The following is a 27,827-nucleotide window of genomic DNA, read 5'->3' as shown; positions in this document are numbered from 1 at the left end:
CTTTAGGTGCCCACCACAAACTTGTTCCCTTACCGCTGACTCCATCACCCTCAACAACAGCAACTTGTATTTAAATAGCACCTATAACATTGAAAAACATCTCATACTTCACAGAGGTGTGATAAGACAAAAATGGACACCAAGCGTACTAAAGAGATATTAGATGGGGGTGACCAAATGTTTGGTCAGAGAGGTGGATTTTAAGGAAAGGCATGTGGCGAAATGTAGAGGTTTATGGATGGAATTCCAGAGCTTAGGGTCTAGACAGCTGAAGGTACAGCCATCAATGGGAGTACCTGAAGAAAGGGAGTGGGTTTTTTTTAGGAGTGGGTGATGTTGGTGGTTTTGAAGAGAGGGGACAGTATCTGAGGAGAATAGGGTCAATGGAGCTGGAGGTGGGTCTCATGGACAAGGTGATCTCAGAGAGGTCATGAAGGGAAATAGGAGACAAACTACAGAAATACATAGGCTCAGGGCTAGGGCAGGGGGAACCTTTGAGGGAGGTTTGGCTTGGTGGGTAAGAGGAAGGGGGATGCAATGGAGATCGCTAACAAAGGTTGATATCAAAGATGCAGTTCATATCGTAAATGTAGCTCTGATATATCATTTTTAAATGTATCTTTACGTGGGAGATTTTATTCCCTTTTGGTCAGTCACCCCATGTGACTGACATTAGATTGATGTAGTAAAAGATTAGCAGATGCAACGTAGCTTATCGGCAATCCCTTCTCTCTCCTGAAACACATTTAATTGCCTTGTGAATCCATTTATACAGTCTGCCTTTCTGCTAACTTTCCCCACAAATTCTTTTGGTTAAAAAGATCTTCCTGAATTCCCTTCTTGCTCTTAACTTCTCAATGTTTACCTTCAGCCCCATGATATTTGAACCTAGTGCCACAGTAAAACCCCTTTTGTTCCCTTTGCTTTCACTCGGTGAACTTTGGCTGCCTGACTGAACTTTGTTCTATCCACAGAGAGGTGTTTCATATGCCTGAGGACATGCTGATGGTGCCCAAGATCTACACTGCACTGCCAGCCTGTGTTCTTCATGTGATCAATAATGATACAGGAGAGGAAATTCCCAGGGTTTTTCAAAAGGTACCACCTCACGTCTATACTACAAATCAGGTAGGTATAGCCAGTTGCCAGAGACCTGATCACAAATGTATTGTTTTGTGCGAAATTTCTCTAAACTTGCTCTTTGACTGTGCAGATATTTTATTCAAATTAACAAAAATCTGAATCATAAGTGCCTGCCTAAATCTGTAAACTATCTTTTTTTTCTACATACAGAGTGGCTATACATTCACAGTTGAAGCCCAGATAGGAAGTTTCCCAGTTCCCTCTGGTAAATGGAGAATACGTTTGATCGGCTCCAAGCATCCTCTCCCTGTCCTGGCAAGCGATGCTGTCAACAGCAACTTTTCAATGAGGGAGATTAAGTCCTACTATGTTCCAAATGACAAAAGCATTCTCTTCAGGTAGTCATGAAAAAAAATTGCTTTACAGCTTAACTTTGAAGACCCCATCCACCACCTTAAACATTCACTCCCTCCACCACCGATGCACCATGGCCGCAGTGTGTACCATCTACAAGATGCACTGCAGCAATTCACCAAGGCTTCTTCAGTAGCACCTCCCAAACCCACGACCTCTACCACCTAGAAGGACAAGGGCAGCAGATGCATGGGAACACCACCACCTCCAAGTTCCCCTCCAAGTCACACACCATTATGACTTGGAAATATATCACCATTCCTTCATAGTCGCTGGGTCAAAATCCTACAACTTGCTCCCTAACAGCACTGTGGGAGTACCTTCACCACATGGACTGCACCAGTTCAAAGTGGCAGCTCACCACCACCTTCTCAAGGGCAATTAGGGATGGGCATTAAATGCTGGCCTTGCCAGCGATGCCCACATCCTGTGAACGAATACTTCTTTGAAAATAATTTTGTCAGAGGCATTCTTAAGATGGCTGTAGATTGCGTTTCCTAAGATGAAAGTCTTGTGAAAAATGATAACTGATGACTAAACTAGATGGATAGAACCTCAAGTACAAAGTGACTTCAGTGCAAGATCAGAGTGAACCTCATTTCAGGCATTTTAATACAGTGCTTATGAATTAAGACCATAAGAAGCGCAACTTTCCAGCTCGACTCGAAGTAAAAATAGAATCAGAACCAAGTTGTGCTGGCTGAAATGATTATCGTATTTTAAAGAATAATAAAAAGGACATGCATATTCTATGAAGATTTTCCTGACAGGTGAAGTAATATTAGAATCATAGAATGATACAACACAGAAGGAGGCCATTCAGCCCATTGTGCCTGTGCCGGCTCTTTCAAAGAGCTATCCAATTAGCCCCACTCCCCTGGTCTCTCCCCATAGCCCTGCAAATTTTTCCCCTTCAAGTATTTATCCAATTCCCTTTTGAAAGTTACTATTAAATTTTCTTCCACCACCCTTTTCGGGCAGTGCATTCTAGATCCTAACAACTTGCTGTGTAAAAAATGTTTCCCTCATGTCGCCTCTGATTCTTTTGCCAATTACCTTAAATTTGTGTCCTCTGCCACTGGAAACAGATTCTCCTTATTTACTCTATCAAAACCCTTCATAGTTTTGAACACTTCTATCAAATTTCCTCTTAACCTTCTCTGCGCTAAAGAGAACAATCCCAGCTTCTCTAGTCTTTTCACATAACTGAAGTCCCTCATCTCTGGTACCATTCTCATAAATCTCCTCTGCACCCTCTCCAAGACCTTGACATCCTTCCTAAAGTGCCCAGAATTAGCTGCAATACTCCAGCTGAGGCCTAACCGTGTTTTATAAACGTTTAGCATAACTCCTTTGCTTTTGTACTCTATGCCTCTATTAAAGCTAAGGATCCCGTATGCTTTTTCAAACAGCCTTCTCAACTTGTCCTGCCACTTTCAAAGGGGTATGGTAGCATAGTGGTTATGCTACTGGATTATTAATCCAGAGGCCTGAACTAATGATCCAGACACATGAATTGAAATCCCACCACGGCAGCGGGTTAAATAAATTAATTAAATAAATCTGGACTAAAAAGCAAGTATCAATAAAAACCCATCTGGTTCACTAATGTCGTCTTTGAAAATAATTTTGAAAGAGGCTGTGGCAAAACCACCAATGAACTCCTGTACAAACGCATAACTGTCTTTAAACCAATGTTATAGCATCTATGTTCGTTTGCTGAGTGTAAACAGGCTTTCTGTAAAAGCCCTGAAACAACGCGATGACGTCATCACGTTGGTCACGTGATGCCCCGAACGGCAGGAAACGTCATGATGTCAGACAGTGGGAGGTCCTGACTTCAGACCTCGTGGAACAAGTTGCTGTATAGACCTGTTTGCTGTTGCTCCTGCATGTTTTTGTTTTGTTCACTTGTTTAATTAAATTCGGTTGATTTACTGAACTGACTCGACCTCAGTGATTCAGTTAGGAATCCGTTGATTCCTACATTGGTGACCCCGAAGCTTCGCGGACGATTTTCACGGAGGCAAGCTCGAGAACAAGATGGATGTGAATGCAGCGAGTTTGAAGCTCCCTCAATTTTGGGAACAACAGGCAGCCTCCTGGTTCGTGCAAGCGGAGGCTCAGTTCCAACTGCGAAACATAGTGCTGGATCAGACCCGTTACCTTTATGTGGTCTCCGCACTGGACAGCTCGACGGCTTCCCGAATTATCAGCCTGCTGGAGACCCCGCCCGTGGGGAACAAGTACGAAACGCTCAAGGCGCGCCTCATGCAAGTATTCAGTCTCACGAAGGCTGGGCGCGCGCGACACTTGCTCGCACTCCCTGGGTTAGGCGATGCTAAGCCTTCCGAGTTGATGAGCCACATGCTCACCCTTCTCGGGTCTGAGCCGCAGTGTTTTATATTTCGGGAACTGTTCCTGAGCCAGCTCCCTGAGCAGGTGCAAGCAGCCCTGGCCAGGTCGACGGCTACGGACGGTGTGGCGCTCGCGGCTGAAGCCGACACCATTTACGCGGTGATGCAGCAGTACTGTGCCACCTCGACGCGTTCCGCCTCCAAGAACCCCACCTCGGCGCCTCCACAGACCGGCCTTTGCTACTACCACGCCTGTTTCGGTCAGAAAGCCAGATGCTGCCGACCCCCGTGTAAATTCATGCCACCGGCACCGAGAAAGCAGCAAAACCGATTGCGCGACCGGAGGGGAGACCCTGAGGTCGGTTTCGCATCCACGCTAACAGTTGGTGATTCCGGGAAATTGTTGTACATCACCGACTCCATTTCGGGCCGGCGTTTCTTGTGCGACACGGGCGCCCAGTGCAGCATCCTCCCCGCTTCGGTCCTCGACGTCCGATCTGGGAGGTGCGGTTCTCCACTACAGGCCACCAATGGCAGCGCCATCCGTACGTACGGGAAGCGGCGGATCCGATTGTGTCTCGGCGGGCAACTTTTCCACTGGGAGTTTATAACCGCCACGATACCACTGGCAATCCTCGGCGCTGACTTTTTCTGCACGCATGACCTACTAGTCGACGTACATAATCGCCGCCTGATTCATGCCGCCTCACGGACCCCCGTTCCCTGTTTTCGGGGCTCCGGCGCGACCCACGCGGTTGCCCGCACCGAGTCGACGCCCGACGAGTTCACCCGCCTGCTCAAGGAATTTCCGGAGCTCACTCGACCCACCTTCTCGGCGACGACTGCCAAACATGGTGTTGAACACCACATCGCAACGACCGGCCCCCCGGTTTACGCCCGGGTTCGGCGATTTGAGGCCAGTAAACTCGAAGCCGCGAAGGCGGAATTCGCCACTATAGAGCGGCTGGGAATCGTTCGCCGGTCAGATAGTCCCTGGTCATCTCCACTACACATTGTGCCAAAGCCCGGCGGTGGGTGGCGGCCCTGTGGTGATTATCGGCGCCTCAGTGAGGTCACGACTCCGGACCGGTACCCGATACCGTACATTCAAGATTTTTCCGCCGACTTAGCCAGCACTTCGTGGTTCTCCAAGATCGACCGCGTCCGCGGGTACCACCAAGCGCCCGTCCACCCTCAAGACGTCCAGAAGACGGCGGTCATTACCCCGTTTGGCCTTTTTGAATTTTTACGAATGCCTTTCGGACTCAAAAATGCGGCGCAGGCGTTCCAACGCCTCATGGATTCGGTGCTACGGGATCTCAAATTCCTTTTCGTGTACCTCGATGATATCCTCATCGCCAGCGCGCCAAAGGAGGAACACCTACATCACCTGTGCGTCCTTTTCCGCCGTCTCCAGGAACATGGCCTTATAATTAACCCAAACAAGTGCCAATTCGGACTGAGGCAGATCGATTTTCTGGGCCACCGCATCACCGCAGAAGGGGCACTGCCACTCCGGGCGAAAGTGGCAGCCGTCGCTGCGTTTCCACGGCCACAATCCATCAAGGCGCTCCAAGAATTCCTCGGCATGGTAAATTTTTATCATCGCTTTGTCCCCCGGGCTGCCCAGCTCATGCGGCCGCTCTACGAGGCACTCCGAGGGAAGCCGGGGAAGGAACCTGTGATTTGGTCGCCGGTTATGGACTGCGCTTTTGGGGACACGAAGGAGGCCCTCGCCAATGCGACGATGTTGGCGCACCCACTGCCCGGCGCCACCATCGCGCTCACGACAGATGTGTTGGACTATGCCGTCAGCGCCGTGCAAGAGCAATGGGTCGACGGGACATGGCAACCGCTGGCGTTTTTTAGCCGCCAGTTACATAGTAACAAATGTAGCTATAGTACATTTGACCAGGAGCTGTTGGCGTTGTTCCTGGCCATCCGCCACTTTCTCTTTTTATTGGAAGGACGCCAATTCGTCGCTTTCGTGGATCACAAGCCCCTGACGTTTGCCATGGCCAAGACGACTGAGCCGTGGTCGGCCCGACAGCAACAGCAACTCACTTTCATTTCCGAGTTTACCACCGACATCCGGCACGTGGCCAGCAAGGACAACATTGTTGCCGACTGCCTCTCGCGTGCGGCCATCCAGGCCGTCCAGCTGGGTCACAATTATACGCTAATGGCGGCTGACCAAGCGGCTGACCCGGAGACGCACGCTTTCCGTTCCGATTCGTCCTGCCTGCGGCCAGTGGACGTACTTTTCCACTCAGACGGCACGTCCTTGCTCTGCGATGTCTCCCTGGGAGACCCACGCCCGATCGTTCTGTCATCCTGGCGCAGGAAAGTATTCGATATCATGCACGGCCTTGCACACCCGGGCGTGCGTGCTTCACAGAAATTGTTAGCATCCAAGTTTGTCTGGAGGGGAATGAGAAAAGATGTGCGCGACTGGGCCAACACCTGTGTCGTGTGCCAGAGGGCGAAGGTGCAGCACCACGTCAAAGCTCCTGTCGCCATTTTCGAGGTACCGGAGCGGTGATTCGATCATGTTCATATCGACCTCGTGGGCCCACTACCACCGTCACAAGGGTTCACGCATCTTCTGACGATCGTCGACCGTACCAGGCCATTCCATTGACATCCACCACCTCCGCGGATGTCGCCCGGGCTTTTCTTTCGTCCTGGGTTGCCCGTTTCGGCGTGCCATCGGACATTTCATCAGACCGCGCAGGCCGCAGTTCTCATCTGCTTTGTGGAACGCCGTGGCTTCAGAATTGGGCGCCAAGCTCCATCGCACCACAGCTTACCATCGTTCTTTGAAGGCATCGCTGCGGGCTACCCTCCAAGGGACCGCGTGGATGGATAAGTTGCCATGGGTGATGCTCGGGTTGTGCACGGCACCTAAAGAGGACCTGCAGGCGTCGGCCACCGAACTGGTTTATGGCCAGCCGCTCAGGGTCCCCGGCGAGTTTCTCCCGTCGCCAACGCGTCCGTGGTCTGCCACTGAACAACTGGAGGCTCACCGGGCCGCAGCGCACGCGTTCTGGCCCATTCCGACTTCACAGCATGGACTGCCCACGTCACATGTTCCGCCGGAGCTTATGAGGGCTAAATTCGTTTTTGTCCGGTAGGATGCCCACCGTAGTCCCCTCATGCCTCCATACACGGGCCCTTTCTGAGTACTGCAGGCGGGCGCCAAGAGTTTTCTAGTGGACGTCAGAGGTAAACCCGACCACATTTCCGTGGACCGCCTCAAGGCTGCACACCTGGACCTCGAGCAGCCAGTCGAAACAGCGCAGCCGCCGCGTCGTGGGCGACCGCCCGCAGCCGCCATGCCTGGCCCATTGGCCCCGCGACCCAGCTCCTCTCCTGCACCGTCCATTCCTCTCCGGGAATATCGGAGTCGCTCCGACAGGATTTTCCGACCTCCTCTGCGATTGACTTTGACGATTAAAGACACTTCTGGGGGGGCGCATGTGGCAAAACCACCAATGAACTCCTGTACAAACGCATAACTGTCTTTAAACCAATGTTACAGCATCTATGTTCGTTTGCTGAGTGTAAACAGGCTTTCTGTAAAAGCCCTGAAACAACGCGATGACGTCATCATGTTGGTCACGTGATGCCCCGAACGGCAGGAAACGTCATGATGTCATGGCGTCAGAGAGTGGGAGGTCCTGAGTTCAGACCTCGTGGAACAAGCTGCTGTATAGACCTGTTTGCTGTTGCTCCTGCATGTTTTTGTTTTGTTCACTTGTTTAATTAAATTCGGTTGATTTACTGAACTGACTCGACCTCAGTGATTCAGTTAGGAATCCGTTGATTCCTACAAGGCATTCTTAAAATGGCTGCAGATTGTGTTTCCTAAGATGAAAGTCTTGTGAAAAGTGACAACTGATGACTAAACTAGACGGATAGAACCTCAAGTACAAAGTGACTTCAGTGTAAGATCAGAGTGAACCTCAGCTCAGGCATTTTAATACAGTGTTTATAAATTCAGACCGTAAAAAGCGCAACTTTCCAGCTCTCCCTTAGGTCATCACCACTGTAAGGGGTCTTTTTAACGAGCTTGTGGTGTGCGAGATCGATTCTTGATTTCACCCTGCTCGTGAGCGGTTTTGAAGCGCTCCCCCCTCACTGATTCTAGGCACTGGACTTATTGCCAGACTACCTTGATGTGTTGGCCCAACTTGTGACTCGGAAGACAAATGGATCAGGTGAGACAAGGTAAGTTTTAAAATTAATGGTTTCTTTATTTATAAGGAGAATAAAAACACAGGGAACAAAGAAACAACACAGACAAAATCACTAACACGTCTCCCAATGGGAACTAAAATTTAACACACAAGAATTACTTTGACTATCTTAAAATACATCAATTCATTAGCTGCGGTATAATAAAACGGGTTGGGGAAAGCGCGCGGTGCAACGAAGGATAAATAACACTCCCGATTACAAAGCCCTTAATATTAAAACCCTCCCGTCTCTAAAGTATCCCTCTACTAGGTCAGCTAGGTGGAGTTGGGCCTCTATGCTCACCAGGGTTTTAAAACTGTCCTCGACCTTGGTGCTCCTGTAGCTTCCGGGATTCCCGATTGATCTTCCTTCTGGGACGGGCTCCTGAACCTGCTCTCCTGCTCGAACTTGTAGAACCTCTGTGCTCCTCGAACCGTAATCGAACCTCCTAATCAGACCTCTCCACTCGAACCGTTCAACTTAACCTTAACCTCTCGTTGTTCTCTGCCTCCGATCGTACCTTCTGCCCGTCGATTTTCCCCCAACAGTTATACCGTTTCCTTGCCCTTATCTTTGGCGCCAAATCAGGTGTTTTCTTTTGTCAAAGTTTTGGGCCGGCTACTTTGACAAAAGCTGGTACTTTAGTTTAACGACTTTAATCGTGGCCGAAACCAAACTGATGGGTTATGTCCCGTGTCCCGCTGAGTTTGATGCAGATAATGGGTCTTGTCTGTGCTCTGTGATTTCAGTGATGGGTTTATGTTTATCTGGCGATTAACATGACCTTTTCAAGTGCAAGTCCTTTGTTTTTGACTTCGTTACTGCTGCTACCTTTATTACCATATCAATTGCAGTCAGTCTGGAATTTTCCAATCGGTGGTGACTCAGGTTTCTTTAAGGTATTGCAGTGGTATGTCCTTCTGAAATGAGTCATGTGATCTGCCGACTCCATCTTGTGCTCTTAAAAATGTGGCCATTTCAGGGGTTTTAAAATGTAGGCTGTATTTTCCTGGATTTTGCGAATCCTACACCACCTCCTCAAGGGCAATTAGGGATGGGCAATAAATGCTGGCCTTGCCCACATCCCATGCACGAATTAAAAAAAAACTTGAGTACATACACCCCCAGGTTTCTTTGCTCCTCCACCCACTTTAAAATTGTACCATTTAGTTCATATTGCCTCTCTTCATTCTTCCTACCAAAATGTAACACTTCACACTTCTCTGCATTAGGGTTGCCAAGGCTGGGAACTCAACGTCCAGGGGTATTCAATATTCAAAAAAGATAGGCAAAAAGGAAAAGGAGGTGGGGTAGCATTGCTGGTTAAAGCGGGGATAAACACAATTGTAAGGAAGGATATTAGCTCTGATGATGTGGAATCTGTATGGGTAGAACTGAGAAATACCAAGGGGCAGAAAACGTTAGTGGGCGTGGTATATAGACCTCCAAGCAGTAATGCGGAGGTCGGGAATGGCATTAAACGGGAAATTAGAGATGTGTGCAATAAGGGCACAACAGTTATCATGGGTGATTTTAATCTACATATAGATCGGGCTAACCAAATTAGTAACAATACTGTGGAGGAGGAATTCCTGGAGTGTATACGGGATGATTTCCTGGACCAATATGTCGAGGAACCAACTAGAGATCAGGCCATCTTAGACTGGGTATTATGTAATGAGAAAGGATTAATTAGCAATCTTGTGCGAGGCCCCTTGGGTCGGAGCGATCATAATATGATAGAATTCTTCATTAAGATGGAGAGTGAAATAGTTGACTCAGAGACTAGGGTCCTGAATTTAAATAAAGGAGACTACGATGGTATGAGGCGCGAGTTGGGTAGGATTGATTGGGGAATGTTACTCAAAGGGTTGACGGTTGATAGGCAATGGCAAACATTCAAAGATCACATGGATGAACTACAGAATTTGTTCATCCCTGTTTGGCATAAAAATAAAACAAAAAAGGTGACTCAACCGTGGCTAACAAGGGAAATTAGGGATAGCATAAGATCCAAGGAGAGGACATATAAATTGGCCAGAAAAAGCAGTAAACCTGAGGATTGGGAGCAGTTTAGGATTCAACAAAGGAGGACAAAGGGATTAATTAAGCGGGGGAAAATAGAGTATGAGAGTAAGCTTTCAAGGAACATAAAAACTGACTGTAAAAACTTTTATAGATATGTGAAGAGAAAAAGATTGGTGAAGTCAAGTGTAGGTCCCTTGCAGTCAGAATCAGGGGAATTTATAATGGGGAACAAAGAAATGGCTGACCAATTAAATACATACTTTGGTTCTGTCTTCACAAAGGAGGACACAAATAACCTCCCAAAGATGTCGGGAACATAGGGTCTAATGAAAGGGAGGAACTGATAGAAATCAGTATTTGTAGGGAAATGGTGTTAGGAAAATTGATGGGATTGAAGGCCGATAAATCCCCAGGGTCTGATAATCCACATCCTAGGGTACTTAAGGAAGTGGCCCTAGAAATAGTAGATGCATTGCTGGTCATCTTCCAAAAGTTGATACACTCTGGAACAGTACCCATGGATTGGCGGGTAGCTAATGTTACCCCACTGTTCAAAAAGGGTGGTAGAGCACAAACGGGGAATTACAAACTGGTAAGCCTGACATTGGTAGTGAGGAAAATGCTAGAGTCCATTATAAAGGATGTAATAGCAGAGCACTTGCAAAAAAGTGACCGGATCAGACAAAGTCAACATGGATTTACAAAAGGTAAATCATGCTTGACTAATCTACTGGAATTTTTTGAGGATGTAACTGGTAAAATAGATAAGGGAGAACCAGTGGATGTGGTGTATTTGGACTTTCAAAAGGCTTTCGATAAGGTCCCGCATAAGAGATTAGCGTGTAAAGTTAAGGCACATGGGATTGGGGGCAAGGTATTGACTTGGATAGAGAACTGGTTGGCAGACAGAAAGCAAAGAGTTGGAATAAATGGCTCTTTTTCCGATTGGCAGGCAGTGACTAGTGGGGTACCGCAGGGATCGGTCCTTGGACCCCAGCTATTCACAATATATATTAATGATCTGGACGAGGGAACTAGATGTAATATCTCCAAGTTTGCAGATGACACAAAGCTGGGTGGGCATGTGTGCTGTGAGGAGGATGCCAAGAAACTCCAGTATGATTTGGACAGGTTGGGTGATTGGGCAGAAGCATGGCAGATGCAATATAACGTGGATAAATGCGAGGTTATCCACTTTGGTGTCAAAAACAGGAAGGCAGATTATTATCTGAATGGCAATAGATTGGGAGAAGGGGAAGTGCAACGAGACCTGGGCGTCCTTCTGCACCAGTCGCTGAAGGTAAGCATGCAGGTGCAGCAGGCAGTTAAGAAGGCAAATGGTATGTTGGCCTTCATAGCGAGAGGGTTTGAGTACAGGAACAAGGGTGTCTTGCTGCAGTTGTACAGGGCCTTGGTGAGACCACATCTTGAGTATTGTGTGCAGTTTTGGTCACCTTATCTGAGGAAGGATGTTCTTGCCATGGAAGGAGTGCAGCGAAGATTCACCAGGCTGATACCTGGGATGGCAGGAATGACGTATGAGGAGAGATTGGGTCGATTGGGCTTGTACTCGCTGGAGTTTAGAAAAATGAGAGGGGATCTCATTGAAACTTATAAAATTCTAACAGGGCTAGACAAACTTATGCAGGAAGGATGTTCCCGATGGTCGGGGAGTCCAGAACCAGGGGTCACAGTCTAAGGATAAGGGGTAAGCCATTCAGGACAGAGATGAGAAGGAATTTTTTCACCCAGAGAGTGGTGAACCTGTGGAATTCTCTACCAAAGAAGGCAGTAGAGGCCAATTCATTAAATGTATTCAAGAAGGAGTTGGATATATTTCTTAAGGCTAAAGGGATCAAAGGATATGGAGAGAAGGCAGGAACAGGGTACTGAATTTGGATGATCAGCCATGATCTCATTGAATGGCGGAGCAGGCTCGAGGGGCCGAATGGCCTACTCCTGCTCCTATCTTCTATGTTTCTATGTTAACTTTCATCTGCCATGTGTCTGCCCATTTCATCAGTCTTGCCTATGTCCTACTGAAGTCTGTTACTATCTTCATCACTGTTTACCACATTTCTGAGTTTTGTATCATCTCCAAACTTTGAAATTATGCCCTGTATACCCTGGTCTAGGTCATTAATATATATCAAAAACAGTAGTGGTCCTAATACCGCCCCCAAGGGAATGCCCTCCAGTCTGAAAAACAACTGTTCACCACTGCTGTCTGCTTTCTGTCCCTTAGCCAATGTTGTATCCACGCTGCCACTGTCCCTTTAATCCCATGGGCTTCAATTTTGCTAAGTTTATTATATGGTACTTTATCAAACGCCTTTTGAAAATCCATCTATACAACATCAACCACACTAAATTCAGCAACTCTATCCATTATTTCATAAAAGAACTCAATTAAGGTAGTCAAATACAATTTGCCATTAACAAATCCATGCTGGCTTTCATTTATTATCCCATATTTTTTCCAAGTGCCAATTAATTTTGTTCTGGATTATTGTCTCTAAATTTTTCCCCACCACTTACGTCAGGCTGACTGGCCTATAGTTGCTGAGTTTATCCATGTCCCTTTTTCGAACTGGGGTGTAACATTTGCAACCTTGCAATCCTCTGGCACCTCTCCCATCTATGAAGGATTGGAAGATTGTGGCCAGAGCCTCTGCAATTTTCACCCTTACTTCCCTCAGCAACCTAGGATGCATCCCATCTGGACTGGGTGACTTTTCTACTTTGACCACCACCAACCTTTTAAGTACCTCCTCTTTATCTATTTTTATCCTATCCAATATTGCTATAGCCTCCTCCCTTACTGCTACATTGGCAGCATCCTCTTCTCTAGTGAAGACAGATGCAAAGTACTCATTTAGTACTTCAGCCTCTGCCTTCCCAAGAAGATCTCCTTTTTGGTCCCTAGTTGGCCTCACCCTTCCTTTGACTACCCTTTTACAATTTATATGTTTATATAACTTTTAGGTTCCCTTTTATGTTACCCGCTAATCTATTCTCATACACACTCTTACTTCCTTTTTCAGTTCTCCTCTGTACTTTCTGTATTTGGCTTGGTTCTCTACTGTATTATGAACCAGACCTGCATCATAAGCCTCCTTTTTCTGTTTAATTTTAATCTCTATATCTTTAGCCATCCAGGGAGCTCTAGCTTTGGATGTCCTTCCTTTCCCCCCTTGTGGGAATGTGTCTAGTCTATACCCAAACTATCTCCTCTTTGCAAGCCTCCCGTTACTCATTTACTGTTTTACCTGCCAATCTTTGATTCCAATCCACTTGGGCCAAAACCCTTTTCATCTCACTAAAATTAGCTCTTCTCCAGTTGAGTATTTTCACATTTGATTTTTCCTTGTCCTTTTCCATAACTACTCTAAACATAATATTGTGATCACTGTTCCCCAACTATACCCCCACTGACTCATGCTCTACTTGTCCTACTTCATTCCCAGAACTAGATCTGGCACTGCTTCCTTCCTCGTTGGGCTGGAAACATACTGGTCATGAAATTCCTCTTGTACATATTTCAGGAATTCCTGCCCTCTTTGCCCTTTACACTGTTATTTTCCCCATCTATATTAGGATAATTGAAGTCCCCCAGGATCACTACTCTGAAGTTCTTGCATCTTTCTGCAATTTGCCTGCAAATTTGCTCCTCTGTCTCCTTTCCACTTTTTGGTGGCCTATAGTACACACCCAGCAGTGTAATAGCTCCTCTATTGTTTCTTAATTCTAACCAAATACATTGGCCCAGAACTTGGTGTCGGGGGCTTCCCGCGCGTGCAAGCCCCCGATCTGCACTCACCCTGCGCGCTGACATCTGAAGCCCGGGCCTGCTCGCATTTCCTGTCACAGGCCCGGTTCAGATGTCAGCGCGCAGTGCTTACCTGATCCAGCGGCATAGTTAGTGCGATGTGCCGGCTGGGATCAGGTGAGCACTGTACAACCAATCAGGGGAGGGGAAGGTTCATTCATGAGTTTGAGAGTAAGAACTGTCAAACTCATGAAAACTACAGGGGCCCAAAACACTATTTAAACTTTAAATAAAAATTTAAAAAACATCCCAATCGTTAAATTAAGTATAAATAAGTTTAAAAAAATAATTTAAACAATAATTTTTTTTTTTGAAAAAAATAAATTTTTAATAAAAAGGGTCCAAAACTAAACTTACCTTATTGTAGATTCTTTAAAATAATAAACCTGTGGGGAAAAAAATTCTAAATTACACTAAAACACCACTTACCTGTAAAAATAAATACTTACGTGTGCTTTTTACAAGCGTAAAGACCGGAGGCCTTTACACATGCGCAAATCCCCCAAAACAGAGGAAATCCAAGACGCACGCGCTGCCCCCTACAGCGCACGCGCTAGCCTCTTCAACTCTTGGGTTAGAGGAGAGGAAATGCCGGTTTTCAGTGCATGCGCTGTGCATGCTGAAAACCGGCATTTCCTCCGGCCAGACGCGTGAGTACCCCTTCCGTACTCACGCGTTTGGGAAGGAATTTCTGCCCCATTCTGTCTTTGAACCCTCAAGTATATCATCTCTTTCCAGTGCTGTAACAGTATCTTTGATCAATACTGTCACACAACCCCTCATTATTTCCTTTCCTATTTTTCCTGCATATCTTGTAGCCAGGAATATTAAGTTTCCAATCCTCCCCTCGTTTGAGCCAGGTCTCCATTATTACCACAATATTATAATCCCATGTGGCAATTTGTGCCTGCAGTTTACCAACCTTATTTGTCACGTTCCGTTCATTTATGCACAAGCATTCCAAACCCATCTTAGTCTGCCTCGCATTTCCCCCCTGTCTGATCCCCTATTTCTGAGGGGTCCTTGTGCCATCCAGCACACATCGCTAGGACCACCTGATGTTAGAAGCAGCGTTACTCTTTTTTTTGTTATTCCCCATTGTGTTTACACCACAGATGCACTCTTACACTGGGAATTTCCTCGGGACTTCTCCCACTCCACCGCCAGTGTAAAAATTTTCCCAACAATCTTGAAGAACCAGCTGAGATTATGATTAGCACCACAATCAGCTAGAACAATGTTAAGACTCCAACTCTCTCACACCAGTGTTCAGCTCTGTTCACTTAACACTTCTAAATTCCTGTTTCATTTCAAACCACTCTCACTTGGAGCAGAACAGAGAGAAGCCTGACCACAGAGCAAAAATCCTCCCTTCCCACAACCATAGAACTACTCCACCCCACTAGGAATAAAAGAGAAGTGTCACAGTCAGGCCAGCATCATCATATTCCCGCACCATAATTCTTCAAACCCACACATTTTTTCCCTGTTCCTTCATCTACTGCTTAACACCATGGTGTTGCCCTCTTACCAGCTCCCTCCAAGGCAGACTGCAGGGACGCCTGCTTGGGATGCTGTTGCCATCTAGAAAATGGCACAACAGATGAAGACATTCTATGGGGTTGACACGTTAAAATAATCAGGAACAGAAGAGACCTTCAAATTTTTGCTTTTGGATGGAATAGTGAATTAAAATACTTAAAAGCAGCTATCAGTAATAAAATCAACTTTCAATAACAGGTAAAAACAGCTAAATCTATTTCTGCCACGGAGCTTTTTACTATACCAGCACTACAATGAATGAAAGAAAGATTTGCATTGCTATAGCATATTTCACAACCTCAGGACATCCCAAAGCGCTTTGCAGCCAATGAAGTACTTTTGTTGTAATGTTGGAAACACCACAGGCAACTTGCGCACAGTAAAGTCCCACAAATAGCAATGTAATAATGACCAAATCATCTGTTTTAGTGATGTTGGAGGAGGGATAAATATTGGCTAGGACACTAGGGAGAACTCCCCTGCTCTTCTTCGAAATAACGCCCTGGTTTCCTTTACATCTACCTGAGAGGGCAGATGGAGCCTTGGTTTAACGTCTCATCCGAAAGACGGCACCTCCAACAGTGCAGCACTGTCCTCAGTACTGGGTGCAGCACTGTCCTCAGTACTGGGTGCAGCACTGTCCTCAGTACTGGGTGCAGCACTGTCCTCAGTACTGGGTGCAGCACTGTCCTCAGTACTGGGTGCAGCACTGGACTGTCAGCTTCGAATTTGTGCTCAAATCTCTGGAGTGGGATTGAATGCACAACCTTCTGACTCAGAGTGCTACCAACTGAGCCACGGCCGACACCAGCAGAAGCACTCAGATTTCCTCTTCTGTCTGACCCTATGCCCAACAGAGCACCTCCACATGTGCCCAGTAAGCACCAGACATATTTAAATTAGTCCCGATGGGAAGTTTGGGCACTGCTCCCGCTCCTGACAACGTCTGCTTCCGACACACTGTGCCCAAACTGTTCCCAGTATCTGTTGCAACATTTTCCCTTTAATGAATCCACAATTGTAGAAATTTAATTTGTCTATTCCGTGCTCTGTCAAGCCACGTACGTTGACATTTCAAATAGGTTGTTGTTTAATAGTAACTGAAACTACAATTCCCCCTGGATGGTTGAAATGAAAACAGTGTATGAACTGTCCCTGACTTTCAGAGAACTTGTCACTTAACTATCTTGGGGTACAGAGGCTACTCCCCTCACAAAGTCAACTTCCACCACAAAACAGTGCAGCATAGACCCAAAAACAGGGTCGTGAATATACGTCTCCCCCTCATCTATCTTCTTCACACTCCATAGCACCATCCAAGTCAGCAAGAAAAAAGACCAAGGCCCGGATTTTGCAGTCAATGGCGAAGGAACGGCGCTCACCATTCTTTTTTTTTATTCGTTCATGGGATCTGGGCGTCACTGGCAAGGCCAGCATTTTATTGCCCACCCCTAATTGCTCTTGAGAAGGTGGTGGTGAGCCGCCTTCTTGAATCGCTGCAGTCCGTGTGATGAAGGTACTCCCACAGTGCTGTTAGGTAGGGAGCTCCAGGATTTCGACCCAGCAACGATGAAGGAACGGCGATATACTTCTAAGTCAGGATGGTGTGTCACTTGGAGGGGAACCTGGAGGTGGTGGTGTTCCCATGCGCGGGTTTGGGAGTGCTGCCAAAAGAGCCTTGGCGAGTTGCTGCAATGCATCTTGTAGATGGCACACATTGCAGCCACAGTATGCCAGTGGTGGAGGGAGTGAAGGTTTAAGGTGGCGAATGGGCTGCCAATCAAGCGAGCTGCTTTGTCCTGGATGGTGTTGAGCTTCTTGAGTGTTGTTGGAGCTGCACTCATTCCATCACACTCCTTACTTGTGCCTTGTAGATGGTGGAAAGGCTTTGGGGAGTCACGAGGTGAGACACTCGCCAAAAAATACCTAACCTCTGATCTGCTCTTGTTGCCACAGTATTTATGTGGCTGGTCCGGTTAAGTTTCTGGTCAAAGGTGACCCCCAGGATATTGATGGTGGGGGTTTCGGCGATGGTAATGCCATTGAATGTCAAGGGGCAGTGGTTAGACTCTCGCTTGTTGGAGATAGTCATTGCCTGGCACTTGTGTGGCACGAATTTTACTTGCCACTTATCAGCCCAAGCCTGAATGTCGTCCAGGTCTTGTTGCATACGGGCATGGACTGCTTCATTATCTGAGGTGTTGCGAATGGCACTGAACACTGTGCAGTCATCAGCAAACATCCCCATTTTTGACCTTTTGTTGGAGGGAAGGTCATTGATGAAGCAGCTGAAGATGGTTGGGCCTAGGACACTGCCCTGAGGAACTCCGGCAGTGATGTCCTGGGGCTGTGTAGACTGACCACCAACCACCGCAACCATCTTCCTTTGTGCTCGGTATGATTTCAGCCAGTGGAGAGTTTTTCCCCCGATTCGCATTGACTTCAGTTTTACTGGGGCTCCTTCATGCCACACTCAGTCAAATTCTGCCTTGATGTCAAAGGCAGTCACTCTCACCTCACCTCTGGAGTTCAGCTCCTTTGTCCATGTTTGGACCAATGCTGTAATGAGGTCTGGAGCCGAGTGGTCCTGGTGGAACCTAAACTGAGCATCAGTGAGCAGGTTATTACTGTAGTGAGTAAGTGTCACTTGATAGCACTGTCGATGACACCTTCCATCACTTTGCTGATGATTGGGAGTAGACTGATGGGGCGATAATTGGCCGGATTGGATTTATCCTGCTTTTTTGGACAGGTCATACCAGGGCAATTTTCCACATTGTCGAATAGATGCCAGTGTTGTAGTTGTACTGGAACAGCTTGGCTAGAGGTGCGGCTAGTTCTGGAGCACAAGTCTTCAGCACGACAGCCGGGATGTTGTCAGGGCCCATAGCGTTTGCTGTATCCAGTGCGCTCAACCGTTTCATGCTAACAGCTGCCCACAGACTTTTTGTGGGCTTTTGAGCGGCAACTTGCTGTCATCAGACATCTGATCCAGCACGGCACCCTCTACAGGGGATCTGTGGTGGGTGTAAACAGGACAAGGAACAGTGTGGCCCTTCATACAATCAGATTGAAGAATCCTAACTGAAACACGCAGAGTTCCAGCATTTATTGCCCATCCCTAATTGCTTTTGAGAAGGTGGTGGTGAGCCGCCTTCTTGAATACAACTGAGTAGCTTGCTAGGCCATTTCAGAGGGGCAGTTAAAAGTCAACCACTTTGCTGCGGGTCTGGAGTCACATATAGGCCAGACAGGGTAAGGACGGCAGATTTCCTTCGCTAAAGGACATTAGTGAACCAGATGGGTTTTTACAACAATCCGGTAGTTACATGGTCACCATTACTGATACTAGCTTTTTTATTCCAGATTTATTTAATTAATTGAATTTTAATTCCCCAGCTGCCGTGGTGGGATTTAAACTCCGGATAATTAGTCCAGGCTCTGGATTACCAGTCCAGTACCATAACCACTATGCTACCGTAAACCAGGAAATATAAATTAGATTTAATTCATGTACAGAAATTAAATAAAGAGAGGGAAAGAAAGAGAGATAAGAGACAGAAAGAAAAAGTAAAAAAAAAATGTTTTACATCTCCAGCACTAACTAAATTCTGTAGGAATGAGACTCCACATTTATAAAATTAAATTTTCAGGGCCAGAGATGTTGTTTGGCAGTAATCCAGTTGCCGTGGTCCATGTAGGTACCAACGAAATAGGTAGGAAAATGAGATAGGTTCTGCTGAGAGAGTTTGAGCAGCTAGGAACTAAATTAAAAAGCAGAACCACAAAGATCATAATCTCTGGATTATTACTGGAGCCACGAACAAATTGGCATAGGGTCAATAGGATCAGGGAGATGAATGCGTGGCTCAAGAAGATTGGTGTGGGAAAAGTGGGATTCGATTCGTGGGGCACAGGCACTAGTACTGGGGAAAGAGAGAGCTGTTCCATTGGCAAGGACTACACCTGATCCATTCTGGGACCAGAGTTCTAGCGAATCGAATAACTTGGGAGGTAGCTAGGGCTTTAAACTAAATAAGGAGGGGGAGGGTCCCGGTGGAGAGAAATCTAGAATGCTAAAGAGAAAAGACGAGGAAGCAGTGCAGGAAAGTGATTGGGGTAAGGATAACCAGATTGTGTCAGGAAGGGACAGAACGTATAAACAAAGGGGTGCACTAACAAATAGGGGCCGGGTAAGAAAAAATGGTAATAAGACAAATAGCGCCATAGTACAAAAAAATGTTAAGATGTCTAAGAACATATAAGAACATAAGAAGTAGGAGCAGGAGTAGGCCATACGGCCCCTCGGGCCTGCTCCGCCATTCAATAGGATCATGGCTGATCCGAACCTAGACTCACGTCCACTTCCCTGCCCGCTCCCCGTAACCCCTACTTCCCTTATCAGCTTGGAAACTGTCTATCTCCGTTTTAAATTTATTTAGTGTCGCAGCTTCCACAGCTCTCTGAGGTAGCAAATTCCATAGATTTACTACCCTCTGAGTGAAGAAGTTTCTCCTCATCTCAGTTTTGAAAGGGCAGCCCCTTATTCTAAGATTATGCCCCCTAGTTCTAGTCTCACCCATCAGTGGAAACATCCTCACCGCATCCACCCGATCAAGCCCCCTCACAATCTTATATGTTTCGATAAGATCGCCTCTCATTCTTCTGAATTCCAATGAGTAGAGGCCCAACCTACTCAACCTTTCCTCATAAGTCAACTCCCTCATCTCCGGAATCAACCGAGTGAACCTTCTCTGAACTGCCTCGAGAGCAAGTATATATTTTCTTAAATATGGAAACCAAAACTGCACGCAATATTCCAGGTGTGGCCTCACCAGTACCCTGTATAACTGCAGCAAGACTTCCCTGCTTTTATACTCCAGCCCCCTTGCAATAAAAGCCAAGATTCCATTGGCCTTCCTGATCACCTGCTGTACCTGCATACTAACCTTCTGTGTTTCATGCACCAGGACCCCCAGATCCCTTGGTACTGTAGCACTTTGCAGTTTCTTTCCATTTAGATAATAACTTGCTCTTTGATTTTTTCTGCCAAAGTGCATAACCTCACACTTTCCAACATTATATTCCATCTGCCAAATTTCTGCCCACTCACTTAGCCTGTCTATGTCCTTTTGCAGGTTTTTTATGTCCTCCTCACTTACTGCTTTCCCTCCCATCTTTGTATCGTCAGCAAACTTGGATACGTTGCACTCGGTCCCTTCCTCCAAATCGTTAATATAGATTGTAAAGAGTTGGGGTCCCAGCACTGACCCCTAGTCAGTGATTGCCAACCCGAGAATGAACCATTTATCCCAACTCTCTGTTTTCTGTTAGATAGCCAATCTTCCACCCATGCCAGTATATTACCCCCAATCCTGTGATTTTTTTATCTTGTGCAGTAATCTTTTGTGTGGCACCTTGTCAAATGCCTTTTGGAAGTCCAAATACACCACATCCACTGGTTCCCCTTTATCCACCCTGTTTGTTACATCCTCAAAGAATTCAAACAAATTTGTCAAACATGACTTCCCCTTCATAAAACCATGTTGACTCTGTCCGATTAAATTATGCTTATCCAAATGCCCTGTTACTGCTTCCTTAATGATGGACTCCAACATTTTACCAACCACAGATGTTAGGCTAACTGGTCTATAGTTTCCAGCCTTTTGTCTACTTCCCTTTTTAAATAAGGGTGTTACATTAGCGGTTTTCCAATCTGCTGGGACCTTTGGAAAATTACCACTGATGCATCCACAATCCCTACCGCTACTTCTCTCAAGACCCTAGGATGTAAGCCATCAGGTCCAGGGGGTTTATCCACTTTTAGTCCCATTATCTTACCGAGTACCACCTCCTTAGTGATTTTAATCGTGTTTAACTCCTCCCCCCCCTATAGCCCCCTGTTTGTCCAGTGTTGGGATATTTTTAGTGTCCTCTACTGTAAAGACTGATACAAAATATTTGTTCAGTGTTTTTGCCATCTCCATGTTCCCCACCACTAATTTCCCGGTCTCGTCCTCTAAGGGACTAACATTCACTTTAGCCACCCTTTTTCTTTTTATATAACTGTAGAAACTTTTGCTATCTGTTTTTATATTTTTTGCTAGTTTACTTTCATAATCTATCTTCCCTTTCTTAATTAATCTTTTAGTTATTCTTTGCTGGCTTTTAAATGCTTCCCAATCTTCTATCCTCCCACTAGATTTGGCTACTTTATATGCCCTTGTTTTCAGTCGGATACTATCCTTTATTACTTTACTTAGCCGCGGATGGCACAAAATGTTAACAAGTCAAATCTAAAGGCAGTGTATCTGAATGCACAAAGCATTCGTAATAAGGTAGACGAATTAACAGCGCAAATAGATGTAAACGGATACAACATAATTGCAATTATGGAGACATGGCTGCAGGGTGACCAAGGCTGGGAGCTGAATATCCAAGGATATTCGATACTTAGGAAGGACAGGCAAAAAGGAAAAGGAGGTGGGATGGCGTTGTTAGTAAAGGATGAAATCAGAGCAATAGTGAGAAAGGATATTGGCTCAGAAAATAAAGATGTCGGCCTAGATTTTCAGTGTGCCGTGAGGCGGGCTTTTAGGCAGGCAGGGGGCAAAAATACCGAATTCGGGGGTTCTGACACCATCCCGCCCAAAACCCGCCTCCACGTAAGTTTCAGAGGAGGCGGGTACCTGCCCCACACTGGGACCCGCCGACCCGAGGCGGGAAGGGATTAGTGCCAATTAACTGCCTGTTAACAGCTAGTTAACAGGCAGTTTTTAGCCTAATCCCTATTTTGAGGGGTGTCATGTGGGATTCCCGACTGTTCCAAACCACGCCAGGTTAGAGCAGGCGGGCCGTCGGGTTGAAGGACTTGGAGGGGTCGCGATATCGGTGTTCAGTTCAGGTGAGTGATGGGTGCATGAGTGCAAAGGTAAGTGTGTTTGGTGTGTCTAAAGTGTGTAAAGAACTTTAAATTCCTGTACTTACTGTATTGATTTCTTTGTGGGTTCAATGACGAGACATTTATGAAAGAGAATGTCTTTTAATCTAAAGTCTGTTCAACTCTTTTTAACAGTATTACAGGAGACACCATGCTAGTGATCCATCTAAAAGCGAAACTAAAACTAAACTGCTTGTCTCTGTCACATGCCCTCTGCTGGTCAGGCATAAGTAATCAATCAGGCAACTATGCTGGTAAGGCATCATAATCAAACAGGCAAATACCATCACTATTTGCTGATATCATTACATCTCCCTTTCTTAAAACAAAAGTATTTTACTTTTAACTAACAACATGTTTTCTTTGTATTAATCTGCATTTTAACTGTAACACTTAATGAACTTACATCATCATTATCATGATCAAGGTTTTTTAACCTTGCTTTGTGTGTTCACATGAAATACGTAAATACACTAGAACTTGAAGAAAGAATAAGATAACATTACTTCCTTCTATAACAATAGTCCTTAAATTTGCTTAATGAGTCTCTCAGGAGGCTTCACGTGTCTTGAGGATTTTCTGATTGATTGTCCTTGAATCTGAGTTGTTGCCTCAGATGATTGGTTCTCAGCTGTGTGATCAGGTTGTTCAACAGCATCAGTCTTTTGACCTGCTGTGTGATCAGGTTGTTCAACAGTATCAGTCTTTTGACTTGCTGTGTCTGGTCCCATGAGAAGATCTCGACGATTTCTTCGCAGAACAGCACCCTCATCTGTCTGAATGGTGTATGATCTTGGTTGAACTTCACTCAGGACAGTTCCCTTCTGAGTCCATATGTTTGTCTTGTCTTTGAACCTTACTTGGTCACCAGTGTGGAGCTCAGGTAGGTTTTGTGTTCCTCTGTCATAGTAGTACTTTTGCTTTTCTTTCTGTTGTTCTTTGAACTTCCTCACTTTCTCCCCCTCTTTCGTTTTCAAGAGGTTCTCCGGAATGGGTAGGTTTGACCTTAGCCGACGTCCCATAAGGAGTTGGGCTGGTGACATACCACACTCGAGCGGCGTTGTGCGGTATACAAGCATGTTTTGGTAGAAGTCAGTTCCACTGTCTTTTGCCTTGTACATCAGTCTTTTCACTGTCTGGACCGATTTTTCCACTAAACCATTGGACTGTGGAAAGTGAGGACTTGACGTTGTGTGGACAAAGTCCCACTCTTCGGCAAAGTGTCGGAAACTTGCATTGTAAAACTGAGGTCCGTTGTCTGTGAAGACCTCGCTTGCCATGCCATGTCTGGAGAATATGGCTTTCATACATGTTATCACAGCATCTGCAGTGGTGGTGTACAGTCTACAAACCTCTGGATACAGGGAGTAATAGTCTGTGACTACAAGATAGTCCTTCCCTTGACATACGAAGAGGTCAGCGCCTACCTTCTGGTAAGGCCTGTCTGGTGCTGGGTGTGGCTTTAGTGGTTCTACCGGATTGCTGCTCAATATTTCAGGCATATTGTGCAGTTTGACACCTCATTTGTCACATCTTGGTTGATTCGTGGCCAGTACATCACCTCTCGTGCTCTTTTCTTACACTTTTCGATTCCCAGATGTCCTCCATGGATTCTTTTTAGCATCTCTTTTCTCAGACTCTTTGGGATAACTATTTTACTTCCTTTGTAGATGATGTCTTCGACCACTGATAGACCCGCCCTGCAGTTCCAGTACTCTGCCATGTCAGGTGAGCAGAATTGCTTCATGTTGGGCCATCCATCCAAGATGCTTTTCCTCAGTCGCCTCAGTGTTTCATCTTTGTTTGTCTCAGTCTTTATGAGCTCCATTTTTGCATCTGCTATGGGCAGTGCACTTGTGATCATGTCCACGTAGGCGTTCACTTTTTCATCCATTTTGGTGTTTGCGGGCTCACTTGGGTCAACAGCTCTGGACAACGTGTCTGCTGTATACATCAGCTTACCCGGTGTGTATGCAACATTCAGTGTATAGCGTTGCAGCCTGATCATCATTCTTTGTATTCTAAGCGGACAGCTATTTAGTGGCTTTTGGAACAATGCAATCAAGGGCTTATGGTCAGTCTCTACACTGATTGCTTGTCCTGACACAAACTGGTGAAATCTTTCACAGGCGTATGTGATGCTGAGCAGCTCCTTTTCTATTTGAGCATATCACGTCTCCGCGTCTGTCATTGAGCGCGATGCATATGCAATAGGTTGCCAGTAGTCATATTTTTGCAGAAGAACGGCACCGAGCCCACTCTGTGATGCATCTGATGATATCTTGATGGGTCTCGCTGGGTCATAAAACCTCAGAACTGGTTCCTCTGTGAGCAGTTTCTTTAGATCGCTCCATGACTTCTCATGCTCATGATTCCATTCCCATTCTATGTTCTTTTCAGTTAGTTGTCTCAGTGGCGCCATCTTTTCTGAGAGGTTGGATATGAATTTACCCATGTAGTTGATCATTCCATTAAGCCTCTGCACGTCCTTTTTGCATTGTGGCTTTGGCATATTCTCAATGGCGGACACCTTTCTGGGATCTGGTCTGATGCCCTCACCGCTAAGGATATCTCCCACGAATGTCAGTTCTGTCACCCCGAGCTGGCATTTCTCTCTATTCAGCTTCAGGTTTGTTTTCCTTGTTGCTTCCAGCACTTTTTTCAGTCTCTCGTCATGCTCAGTTCTCGTGGTTCCCCATACTATGATGTCATCCATTGATGTATCAACTCCCTCCAGGTGCTCATAGATCATATGTATAGTTTTGTGATACACTTCAGGAGCTGAGGCAATGCCAAATGGTAACCTTAGGAATCTGTATCTGCCAAATGGACTGTTGAACGTGCACAGTTTTGAACTTGCCTCGTCCAGCTTCATCTGCCAAAATCCTGATGATGCATCTAACTTGCTGAAATACTTTGCATTTGCAAACTGTGACATGATTTCCTCACGTGTAGGAAGCTTGAAGTGCTCTCTCTTTATTGCTCTGTTTAGATCTCTTGGATCCAGGCAAATTCTGAGCTTTCCATTCTTTTTGTCCACAACGACGAGGGAACTCACCCACTCAGTTGGCTCATCTATCTTTTGAATCACGTTCAGGCTTTCCATCCTGTCCAATTCTGCCTTCAGTTGCTTTTGAAGAGCAAATGGAACTTTTCTGCATGGATGTATGACCGTTGGCATACTTTTATCTACTCTGATCGTGTGTTCTCCTGGAAGGCAGCCTAGACCCTTAAATAGGTCGTTGTACTCTTTCATGAGTTCATCATAGACTGTCTCTCCTTCGCTTTCCACAACGAGGACTCTCTTTACCAGGTTCAGTCTCTCACAGGCTTTTAAACCTAGTATGGCCTGCACATCCTTTGGCACCACGATTAATGCTAGCGTGTGCTCTCTGTCCTTGTGTGTTACTTTGACAATGCATCTTCCTTTCACCGGTATATCAGTACCTGAGTATCCTGTCACTTTCACTTTTGTTCCATGTATCTTTGGTCTGGGTCTAACTTTCTTAAAATCAGTCTCTGATATCACATTAACTTGTGTTCCAGTATCCAATTTAAATGGAATGTGTATGTCATTCACTTTTAGTGTCAACATCCAGTCTCTTTTTTCTTTTTTGTTTTCAGACACATCTACATTGAACTCCTCTATCTCGCTTTCATCTATTGCATGGACCTTGCTTTGTTGCGCTTGGTTCTTACAGCAACGGGCATAATGGTTGTTTTTGTTGCAACTATTGCATGTTTTACCATATGCTGGACACTTTCTTGGTGTATGCTGTGTACCGCATCGACTACATGACTTTCGATTGCCCCTTTCATTTTTGTTCGCTGGCCGCGCCTCTTTTTTCACATTGCCGCTCTTTTTGTTAAACGGTTTGTGTCCGTTCTTACTCACTGCATCCACGTTGCAGCTACTGTCACTAAACAGCTCCTTTGCCTGCGACTTCACAGTCTCAGTAGCCCTACACAGTGCTATGGCTTTTCCCAGGTCTCGATCTTGCTCTCTTACCAGTCTTTCCCTTAGACCATTATCTGGAATACCACACACCAGTCTGTCTTTTATCAGCGAGTCTGTCAGTCCCCCAAATTCCCATGTTTTGCTTCAGTTTCTCAGTTCAGTCACATACTGATCAATAGTCTCTCCCGTTTTCTGTACACGTGAAAAATCTGTGCCTCTCAAATGTCACGTTACGTTTAGTTATGCAGTAGGCCTCAAACTGTTCCATTATTTTATCTAGCTTCATTTTGTCTCCATCAGCAGCGAATGTGAAGTTGTTATACACCTCCAGCGCTTCATCACCCACGACATGTAAGACCACTGACGATTTCTTTTTATCACTTTTCTCGTCAGCTCCGATTGCTGATAAATACAACTCCAAACGTTGTTTGAATCTCCTCCAATTTTCAGCCACATTACCTGTCAACTGAAGCTTCGCCGGTGGGTGTAAACCTTCCATTTTTCACTTCGTTAGCTATTCTTCAAAGGTAAGTAACGATGTTCTCTTTTGGCTTGCTAATATGTGGAGAGCTGATTTAACTTCAGATTTTTCCTCTTCATCTCTTTCAATCACTTCTGACACCATGTATTGATTTCTTTGTGGGTTCAATGACGAGACATTTATGAAAGAGAATGTCTTTTAATCTAAAGTCTGTTCAACTCTTTTTAACAGTATTACAGGAGACACCATGCTAGTGATCCATCTAAAAGCGAAACTAAAACTAAACTGCTTGTCTCTGTCACATGCCCTCTGCTGGTCAGGCATAAGTAATCAATCAGGCAACTATGCTGGTAAGGCATCATAATCAAACAGGCAAATACCATCACTATTTGCTGATATCATTACACTTACCTTAACAGCCTTTCTTCCTCTAGGTTTCGGGAGTCCATCACTCAGCCGGCACTGAAAGCAAAATGGCTGCGAGCTGTCAAAAGTGACAGCCTTCAGCTTTCATTGCTAGTGAGAGTTCTAACTGAGTCTGTGTAGAAGGACTCAGGTTAGAAGTCAGGCTGTTAGTGTTTGACAGCTTCAAACAGCTGTGAAACACTGATATTTCATCTGTCAAGACCTCTTGACAGATGAAATTTCGGTCTGTGATGTCACCTGTTGCTGGGCGGCCCTTAATTGGTCTGCTGAGCCCGCTGGGCGGGCTCAACAAGGTCAATCAAGGGAAAATCGCGTGGATTGGCCGGATGTTGATGTAGGCGGGACTAAACCCCGAAAGTTGTAGTCCCGCCTCCTTCCCGACAGCTTAATGAAAATCAACCCCGTAGAATCAGTCTGGGTGGAGCTAAGAAGCACCAAGGGGCAGAAAACATTGGTGGGAGTTGTCTATAGGCCGCCAAACAGTAGTGGTAATGTAGGGGATGGCATCAAACAGGAAATTAGAGATGCAT

At 45.8% G+C, this 27,827-nt stretch overlaps 1 protein-coding gene across 2 annotated transcripts in view; it reads left to right on the top strand.

Moving 5' to 3' along the window:
• The window catches only part of adgb (androglobin), a 399,345-nt gene that overhangs the window by 270,685 nt on the left and 100,833 nt on the right, over positions 1-27,827 (top strand). For both annotated transcript variants that reach the window (XM_085981859.1, XM_085981860.1), the window contains 2 exons: positions 975-1,128; positions 1,294-1,481. In XM_085981859.1, coding sequence (XP_085837985.1) covers positions 975-1,128; positions 1,294-1,481 — 342 coding nt within the window. The remainder of the gene's footprint in view (positions 1-974; positions 1,129-1,293; positions 1,482-27,827) is intronic.

This window comes from Somniosus microcephalus, chromosome 3 (genome assembly GCF_052327205.1).
Source record: "Somniosus microcephalus isolate GS21.2 chromosome 3, FLI_Smic_1.0, whole genome shotgun sequence".
NCBI lineage: Eukaryota > Metazoa > Chordata > Chondrichthyes > Squaliformes > Somniosidae > Somniosus > Somniosus microcephalus.
The sequence above is the reverse complement of the archived record's forward strand: the minus strand, read 5'-3'. Positions and strand labels throughout refer to the sequence as shown.